The sequence below is a fragment of the Nicotiana attenuata genome, unplaced genomic scaffold, assembly GCF_001879085.1.
Source record: "Nicotiana attenuata strain UT unplaced genomic scaffold, NIATTr2, whole genome shotgun sequence".
NCBI classification, from domain to species: domain Eukaryota; kingdom Viridiplantae; phylum Streptophyta; class Magnoliopsida; order Solanales; family Solanaceae; genus Nicotiana; species Nicotiana attenuata.
The window spans coordinates 411,718-421,728 of NW_017670479.1; the positions used below are offsets into that span (position 1 = coordinate 411,718).

The 10,011-nt window shown below is 36.2% G+C and overlaps 1 protein-coding gene across 1 annotated transcript; it reads right to left on the reverse strand.

The window, feature by feature from the left end:
* Positions 1–296: 296 nt before the first annotated feature.
* Positions 297–9,548, reverse strand: LOC109240027. Its single transcript, XM_019406648.1, has 4 exons — positions 9,357–9,548; positions 4,749–4,842; positions 3,706–3,810; positions 297–1,067 (listed from the first exon to the last, which is right to left on the reverse strand). The coding sequence occupies exons 1-4, from the start codon at positions 9,530–9,532 to the stop codon at positions 801–803; spliced, it is 642 nt and encodes a 213-aa protein (XP_019262193.1). The 5' UTR covers positions 9,533–9,548; the 3' UTR covers positions 297–800.
* Between the last annotated feature and the right edge of the window lie 463 nt (positions 9,549–10,011).

Consider the following 10,011-nt stretch of genomic DNA (forward strand, 5'->3'; position numbering starts at 1 on the left):
CAAAAAATATTAATTGAAAAAAAAAAAGAAGGTAGGAACTACTCTATTGGAATTTCTTTACTCAACTGATGTTATGAACTACGTTGCTGATACAATAGAACAGACTAATCCAACCATCTATTACTAATAACTTAGAGAATAGTAAGTGTAATTCTGATTGTTAAAACTTTTCATTTCAATGATTAAAACTCCATGAGATTTTCTTGTTAAGCTTACATGTACATAATGGTACCAAAAGAAACGGAAATTTAACTTTCTTCCAGTGAATTTCGGTAATAGCAGAATAAATTGGTTGCTAGAACTTAAACGAACAAGAATCTATATCTTTTCAAGATAAAGGTGCACAAATATGCAACCTCGCTAGAGATGCTTATGCTTAAATTATAAGCAGCTATACTACCAAACAATCAAAGAAAAAAACTGTGTGGATCATTCCAAACAAGCAAACATGCATCAGTCTTTGCCCTTTGGATCATCCGAAAAGGTAGTAATAGAAGGGTTTCTTGTTACAAGTTTCCAAACAACTTCTTCACTGTATATCAAATTCATTTTAATTTAGCTCATTGGAGGATTCCAAAAGGGTGTTATCTGCTATTCAGATAAACTATTCTGTAGCTTGTTTATAGTTTTCTACCTGCCATGACCACCATCAGCAATAAAATGTTCGTCGCTATACAAATAAAACTGTTATGACGAACAATGTACATGATAATCCTTGATCAGCCTGGAACTTATGGGGTGACTTCCGATAGCAATGAGCCATTGAGAAAACATAAAAGACAAAGTCAACCAACTAATCTTTATTCTTCAAGTGCTGCAATCTCATACCTAACTTCTTCCAAATGTTCATTTATTGTTGTTACTGCATCTTGAACACCTTGAATAGCCTCCTTGAGAGCATTATCAAATTCTGCATCAGCTTCTGCTTCTTCAGTGCCTGAAGCTTCCGTTATCTTCTGGATGTGCACGCATTCATGTACAGTTGGCTTACTGTATCTACAATTTTCATGACTAACCAGACGCTCTGAGGGACGGCCAGCTTTTTTCAAGACTTGTATTGTGGCGGTCTGCCAGACAAATTGTGAGAAAACATCAAGCGAAATCATATGAAAGCAATGGAATCTTGTCCGGTATCTCAAATACTCAGACAAAATCCATGTCAGCAATCCGACAAACATTGAAAATTTGGACTAGTTATAGAAACTAGGATAAATAGGAAAATAAAAGTTAATCCTGGGAAGATATTTGAGCAAGGATACTGGAGAGGTTAAATTATTACTCACTTTGTTCCATTTTATACAGCATTAATCCCTTTTTAGTTCGTTCCTAAGAGATTGATACCTTTCTACATTCAGAAAACACTTAATTATTACATTTCCATCTTTCTCCCTAATGACATGGTCTTATCAGAAGGGACAAGTCTATACTAATGCTACTTTTCGTATGTCTTATACATTTAGTTTACAACAATGTTGTCAAAGGCGAAAAGCTCTAAAAAGCGCTCTAGGTCAATTGGGACTTTAAGGGCAAAGCGCAATTTAAGTGGGGGCTTTAGTTAAAAAAGGCGCAATGCAAGAAAAAAATAAAAATATATATGTAATTCAAGAGAAAAGTAACAAATTCATTCATATTATTTTCCTTAACAACTAATACACTTATTTGCCGATTATATTTGTAGTCTAGCATTACTCCATTCAAGACAGAACTCATGAGCAATAAGGGGCACGTCTTGGTGCCTTGCCTACACTGAACCTCAACTTAAGTGACGCAAAGCGCCCTCCCTGAGCTTTAGGGCTTAAGCGTGCCTTAAATGAGCCTTTGACAACACTGGTTTACAAGTCGGTATTTCTTTCTTAAAGTCATATCCCGTCAAACACCGCAAATAAAATGAAAGAGAGGAGTTCATAGAAGTCTAAAATATATATGCATTACCATCATTACGTCCTTAATAACACATCAAATTATCATAGTTATTATGTGTATTAGTTGAAGCTGCCATTAGTATTGGCTACATATTTCCAACTTTCTTTTCTTAAAAACTTGGTGAAATATTTGTCGGTTTGGTCAGAGCTAGGCTACTAAAAACTGATAAACAAATCTGATCCCTGCAACTGGTACATCAGCATAGTGCGTATCACCTAGCATTTCAAATTTTGGGTATTAAGGCCACCATGTTCTCAAAATGCAATCTTAAGTATTAAGTAATTTCTTTCCTTTATTGGTGATTTGGAAGTCATACCTAATGCATAACCTCAATGGTCAAACAAAACTAGAAGCGTAAATTATGAAGTTGCCAACAAAATACCAGTGGAATCCTGAAAATATTTTATGGAAATTTGTTGATGCAGAGCATCTATAAGAAGAGAAAGCTCTCATTCAAGTTTGTGGCGTAATTCCACAGCTATGATTACAGATATAGCACTTTTTGTTTAATTCAGTATTTGAATACAGTGTGAAATTATTTTGAAAAAAGAAACTAGCACATCTAATGATTTGTGTTATTTTCCAAACTAAATCACAGTTACTTCCTCTCAAGCTCATCTTTAGTAGAAAGTCCACAAAGATTCACTTCCAAACTTTCTCGTTGAGGACAAAATTCTGATGTGAGTTTAAGCATGAAGAACATTAGAAATGTACATACAAGTTTTGGGATTGAGGGAATTGTAAAGTAATTTCTCAGGATCCTGATAGGAAGCTATGTAAGAAAGGTAAACAATATAAGGCCAACGAATGAAGTTGATAAAATTAAGTTGAAGTTGCAGCATAGAAGCTTAGTCTGGACCACAATTTACAGATTGGGAGTCATGTCACGAATGAGACTATGGAACCTTAAAAGAAAAGGATCTTAAAAGAAATCCTTCATACTATTATGGAACCTTTTCAGATGACTTAAATACTGAAGTGCACGCATTACACAAAGGAAAAAAACAGAATAATGAAGTTTCACCATTACTCTTTTATCAGCATGAGTTTATTGAAACCTTTATGCATAACGAGTATAGAAAACCCCAAGAATATTCAAACCATATTCTGTCCATTAACCAGAAGAGCCAGAATCTGTTCAATAAATAACCCCTTATTGCAATGTTTACTCCATTTATCACTATCTCCCTGCAAACTTTAGCCTATATTAATCATTAAGGCATTTGCCTTACCATCATCCAATCGCAAAGGTAAGCACTCTTACGGCAATTTGTTTCACACAGATCCTCGAACAACAATTTGATTAAAAATGGAGTACTCAACAGCTGCTTTCAATAATCAAATTCCAACTTTTATAGATGATCATAAGCTCCTTATCTTCATCACCTTTTTACATGAATAGATTATTAACAAGTCCAATAATGTTATGACTAACAACACTCAGATGGGCCAGTCTTTCTCATTTTAAACAAATGCTTTAAAAATATGGAAAATAATCTCACTGGTCATGAGACCTAAACAAGCTAGTCTAACCGAAAGAGGCAACAAAAGGAACAACACAAACATAAAGAAAATTGAGGGTTAAACCAAGCACGGCTCAGAAATAATCAATATTAGGACGTGTAACCCCTTGAGCATTGAGCATGTAAATAGAAAAGTTGTATGTTTTAACTACATTAAGAAGAGCCACTGATGGCAGAAACAAAAAATTCCACAGAACAAAAACTAATGCACAGCTAATATATTTAATAACTAACTGCAAATTCAGTGACAGAGAATTACCAGTTGCAGCTTGCTCTTTTCTTGATTTTGAACAGATCTCAGAAGGTGAGCCAGATCCTCACGGAAGCAATGGGGAGTTAGAAACTGAGACTCCATTTCAAGAACCTGGAGTGGTGAAGATGCTTAGAAATTGCAATTGTTCAGAACTACAAGCCAAACCACAGTTGCAAATAGCAGAATGTAGGATTAAAACACCACTGATAGAGTTGGGGTATAGTGAATGATGATAGTGAAGGGATCATAATAGTGTATTAAGGGGCTTGTGGATGGGATGGATAAACTTTATCTTATGTTTGGTTATGCATTATCTGTAGCAGTGTTGTCAAAGGTGCGCTTAAGCCCTGAAGCGAGGCTCAAAACATGTTGAGCGCTTCGCCTCGCTTAGAGCGCGCTCAAGTGTCGTCATCAAGGCTCTAAGGCATACTTTTTTTTTTTTTTTGCCAATGACCGCAATCTGAAGAGCGATATGAAACAATTGCTATTTCACTTTATTGTGAAATTTTTTCAATTTCTTTGTCAATATGTTTGTTATTCATGCTTATAATTATTAGTCTTGGACTACACATACATATTTGTATTTTTTTTCTCCCTTGCGCCTTTTTCCATTAAGCACACGCTTTATATTCGCTTAGCGCTTAAAGCCCCGGTGGACCTTAGAGCTTTTTTGTACGCTTTTCGCCTTTGATAACACTGATCTGTAGGATGGTAGCTGAGATTGCTTACTTCTGAACACTTGTAATTTCACTCTTTGTGTAATTATTATACATACTAAGTACATTTATAAATATTACTTGGGAGTGGCAGGGCTTGGTGCGGGTCAACGGGAGGGAAAGGGTCAAAGATGGACTTTTCATCCCTATCTGGAAGGAGATAAGCAGGTATAAATTAAGGAGGGTTTTCTCAAGGCAGGATTACAGTGTGAGTGAATTGTTATTCCATAGAAAAAGATGGGATTAAAATTCTACTTCTTAATCCTCTCCCCCGCTCCCTTAAAACAAACCAGAAGCTAGACTAATATCTGCATGATGCATCAGCATACTAACCTGTTTTGAACAATCACCAAATTCAACAGTGATCTCACTGCATAGCTTTTGGTAAGTTGATTCTACTCCCGAAACCATAAAATCTTCGAAACCTCTGTCAGTTAAAGGGCATGAATAGACCATTTAGAACTGCAACACATCCATATTAAAAGATAAAAGAAAGATGATACATCTTTATGCTCTAAAAGGAAACACAAACCTCAAGCCATAGCAATCAAATTTGATATGAAAAAAGCTATTGCTATGATAATCAAATCAGATTGGCTTTCTGCCCATAGATGGTGTAAAATAGGAATGAGAAACAGACATGCTTATATATAGCTAAAACATCAAAATTCAGTAATGAATATTCTAAAGCTTAAATGCCAACCAACTACCAGTCTCCCTCATCTTCCATGCTTGTTCTCTTACCTCCTCTTGTTCTTTTTAGTTTTTTCGGGGTGAGGATACAGTGGTTTCCAAGACATCACTGGAAGTTGGCAAAACAAAAAGACCTTTATTCTAATAAGCAAATATTTGTTTTCATTTAACACACAGGAACCAAGGAGGTGTTACATGATTTTTAAACAAAAGAACTTACAACTCCAAAGAGCTCAAACAGTCCATATAATAATCTTTGCTATTCACATCTCTATGGATATAGCCAAAAAATAAAAACATAACATCTTAGAACACTTGAATCTGTGTATGGTGTGCGAACTCCCTAGCACCTTCTATTTGCTTCCTCGAAAATAGGTGAGAGAGTCGTTTCCTAAAGTTTTGGTAAAAATTCCTTGGTCTTTCCCGGCATGATCCATGCAGTTCCATTATAACAACAGAAATTCTGTAGCTATACAGACAACTTTGTATGTTCAGTAGCGTATCCGAGGACTCCAAACATTACCTTTCTCTTTCGCGAGCATCAGATGTGCAGTGCAAGAAAAGGTGGTTAAAGATTCTTCACCTCTTCAAACACGTACTCCCTCCGGTCCATAATAAGTAACTATTTGGCCTTTTTATTGGTTCAAAATAAGTGTCATTTTTACATAATCAAGAATGAATTAACTTTAGTTGTTTAAATTTGCCTTATTTACATATCTCAATGTGTCAAGTTACCAATATGCAAATTTTAATTAAGGGTAATTTAATCATGATACTTATTTTTTTCTAGGAGTTAGTATTTTCTTAAGGGGTGCGCCAAAGGCCAAAGAGTAACTTATTGTGGACAGTAGGGAGTAACATCTAGTTCAATAGTAGTCTGGTCCTCTTCTGATGGTTTGTCTAGAGTTGATATAGCTTCATTAACCACCACCCACCAAAAAGAAGAACAATTTGGCACTGGAAATAGAAATATTTCTTATCAGTGAATTCATGATCCAAGCCTTCTCAGCAAAATCCAAACCTTTCTTCAAATAAGAGAAGCAACCAGTGGACTAGGTCATAAGAGAGTCAATGTCACAACATGCGAGCAATGGAAGAGTACATAGCTCAATGTTTTTGACAAGGAGTACACAGCTCTATATTTTAATTTGAAACTGGCGCAACCTCCGCTCCACACCATTTTTGTCAAAATGAAATCCAGGTTTACACTTCTGATATAAATATGGCAGCAGGAGCAGTGATCAACGTAAGCACCAGGGTATTAGATATGAGCATCTAATCCATCTTTGTCTAGGACAAGTAAAACAACAAATATCAGGGTATCACATTTGGAGGTAAATCCCCTATTTAGTGGCAATGCATAAACTTCGAAAGCGGTATAAACTCCTCCACGGTAGCTATACCTGTATGACAGTCAAAACTGACTCGGAACTGGGATGTACTAATCCCTGAAGGTTTACATTTTTCTTTTGTGCGCGGGAGGGGGAGAACAGGGGACGTGGGTCTATTTGGAGGATGCAAATGATAATCCAAATGTTATTTTCGGCAGGAATCAGGAGACAATACCATTTGGTGCTCCTTATTAGTAGGGTGGGGCAAAGAACTCACTCAAATTGCCTGATGGACCTTCTCGACAAAGGTGGGTTGGGGGAAAGGGGGGGGGGGGGGTGTCCACCTTCTTCTATTTCTAGATCTACGATGTAGGACTTGTATCATGGATGCTAATAGAAATTCAACCATTATAGCAAGGAAAAGTTCAATTCAGAGGGAGGAGAGGAGGCATTTAGAACAGATACATCTCTGTTCGTGCAAGTTTGTTTGGGTCTTCAAAGGAGTCGAGCAATGCTATGTCAAAGTCCAGGAAAAAAGAGGACGATAAGGAAGTATATAAGAATTTCACAAGCAGCATGGTCTACAATGCAGGTCAGTTGCCATCCTTGGCCCTAATATTCCATCAAAATGATTTTGAGGAGATGTTAGTATTAACCAAGCTAGAGCTTTTTTTGGAAACTCGACATGAGAGTAAATGGTAGAACTGAGTACAACAACAACAATTACTATCACTTTTTTTTTTTTGATGAACAACAACAATTACTATTACTACACCTTAGTCCCAAATAGTGGTGGCAAAATGGTTAAAAAATAGTTATCCATCCCTACTATTCACTAAAAATAGGCTGAATAATGAACTTTTTAAAAATGGGTCAAACATGGATAAGATCCATATTATGCACTTAAAAATGGATAACCAATGAGTTTAATTTTTACATTTGTAAAGACTCAAATTGGGGGTTCCTCAAGTTTGGGAGACTAGAAATTCTCCCAAAAGTGATCATATTCAAGAAGCAATGGATAATATGGATATCCATATTATCCGCCGATTAACCCATTTTCTATTCCTATTAAATATGGGTTGGGTATATTTTATCCTTTTTTGCAATTACGCATTTTTGACCCACATATATCCGACCCGATCCGCCTATTTGCCACCCCTAGTCGCAAACAAGTTGGGTCGGCTATATGAATCCTCACTTCTCCATGTAAGTTCAACTCAAGTCATCATCATACTAAACAAAATGAAATTAAAAAATTATGTTAATATATATAATATGAATAATAATAATATTAGAAGTTCTTTAACAAGACAAACTTATTTTCAACTAGTAGGTATCACCATATGGATCCTTTCTTCCACTGTGCCCAGGGGCGGACCTAGAGCATAGAATGCGGGTTCTCGGGAACCAAGTAATTCTTGCGTAGACCCTGTATTTATATTAAGAAATTCACTAAATATTTGTAAATATCTAATTGTGAACCCAGTTATTATTGCATATTAATCTGAAATTACGATAGGAACCCATAAGACTCAAATCCTGGATCTGCCTCTGATTGTGCCATGTCTTTAGCTATGTATGCAATGATTTCAAGAATGTGTAGGTCTTTTGAGATAATTTTCTTCTATGTGATTTTAAATATACCCAACAACAATATACCCAGTATAATCCCACAAGTAAGGTCTAGTGATAATTCACTCACTATAGTCTCACACCTATGACTGATGCATCTGTAGGTCAACGCAGAACATGACTAAACCATCTCAAGTGACCTTCTCTTATTCTGAACTCAATGCATGCTACTTGCACCTTCTGGTGGATGCGATTATTTATAGTCTTATCCAATATTGTATAATTTTTCTGATAATTGAGGTATCTAGGCCAACTTGCGCACACCTCGACTAATTTCACAGGACACCTGCCACCTCCCACCAGCAACAGGTACCAAGTAACTCTATCCACCAAGGCTTAGACGGATGGAAAAAAAAAATCACCTATCTAATATTGTATAATCGCATAGCTATTTTAGCATCTGCAACTCTGCAACACTCATGTTGTAGATGTGTACTTTAGCGGCTCAACATTCACTACCATACAACATGTTGGTCTTATAGCTGTTCTACGGAACTTACCAATCACTTTAGTAGTCATCCTTCTACCACATAACAACCTGGTAGCACTTATTCATTTTAATCATCAGGTTTATTCTATTAGTAACATCTTGATTTATTATTCCATTCTCTTGAAACAACGAGCCTAGATATCTAAATCATTTGCATTTAGCACCGGAACCCTGTCTGGTCTCACCAAAACTTCGCTCTTCTCACCCTGACTAAACTTACAGTTCATGTACTCAGTCTTACTTCTACTTATCTAACCCTTACTCTTTAGGTGCTTCTCCACAGTTCAAATTTTTGGTTGACACCATTGCTGGTTTTGTCAATTAATAAAATATCATAAGCTAATATCATTACACCATGTTGTATTATCTTAGTTAGCTCATCCATAACTAGGATAAACAAGTAGGGGCTCAATGTTGATCCCTAGGGGTAGACTCCGTGTTATGTAAAACTTCTTTGTATCTTCTCACGCTAGTGAAGACTCCTTCATACATGTCCTTTATGGCATTTATATATTAGGTAGGTCAACATCTAGTACCTTGAAGATCATAAGATGGAACTAACTAAGTTGAGTGTGTATTCACAACATACTTGCAGGCCCTTTCCCTATGCCCTTAATTATTAGCTTAATTAATTTATCCTTTTTGGAGGAAACGATTTCATCATTCTTATTAAGATTGGCATACCAGAAGGAAAGGCATGTTTTGAAGATTTATTCTGTTTTTGTAGCAGAAACAAACAGATAATACAGAGCAAGCTGAAAGAATCAATCTATTTAGGTATTTCTTAATTACCTTTTGAGCCTGGCATAAGCTTGGGCTCTGCGTTGCTGCACTGCCAGAAATCTTCGAAGCAATTCGACGATTTTGAAAGAATCGTTCTCTGGACAATTGCCTGCTTCCTCCTCCATGCTCATCCTCTCCGAAATAACTACTTTCTTCTCAAATTCTTCCACCGTGCTCGGGTTCATACCTTTTCCTTACACTGATCTGTTATTGTTTAAACAAGGTTGAAGCAAATATAGGCCCATCTATTCAAATGGGCTTATAATCTTTGGAAGAAGGGAGATGTGCACATATACCCATCAATAGCACATGTCTTTATTTTCACCGTTTTAAATATTTTTAGTTTTTAGCCACTACTTTAACAAACTTTTACCTGCCTGGACGAAAATACTCTTCTGTTATAAGCTTATACCTACGCTCCTTATTAACTATCAGCAGCAGCAGCAGAGACTATGATCGTCCAAAATTGCAGAAGCTTCTCTTCTGATTTCAAACTATAAAATTCAACTTTCTCGTCCAAAAATCGACATAAAATTAGAGTAAGTTATGCTTTTGTGAAATCTGTTGATTTTTATTTCTTTACTAGGAATTCGATTTTTTTTGCTTTTCTGGATTGATAACGTTAAGGGCATCGCGTCCTGTGATTATTCTATAAATATTGAGG

Excerpts from the sequence above, each read along its gene's own strand:
- LOC109240027 (XM_019406648.1), bottom strand. The coding sequence starts at position 9,532 with ATGAACCCGAGCACGGTGGAAGAATTTGAGAAGAAAGTAGTTATTTCG. Across the intron at positions 4,843-9,356 it reads GCTTATGCCAGGCTCAAAAG|AGGTTTCGAAGATTTTATGG; the intron begins GTAATTAAGAAA and ends TTTAACTGACAG. Across the intron at positions 1,068-3,705 it reads AAAAGAGCAAGCTGCAACTG|ACCGCCACAATACAAGTCTT; the intron begins GTAATTCTCTGT and ends TTTGTCTGGCAG.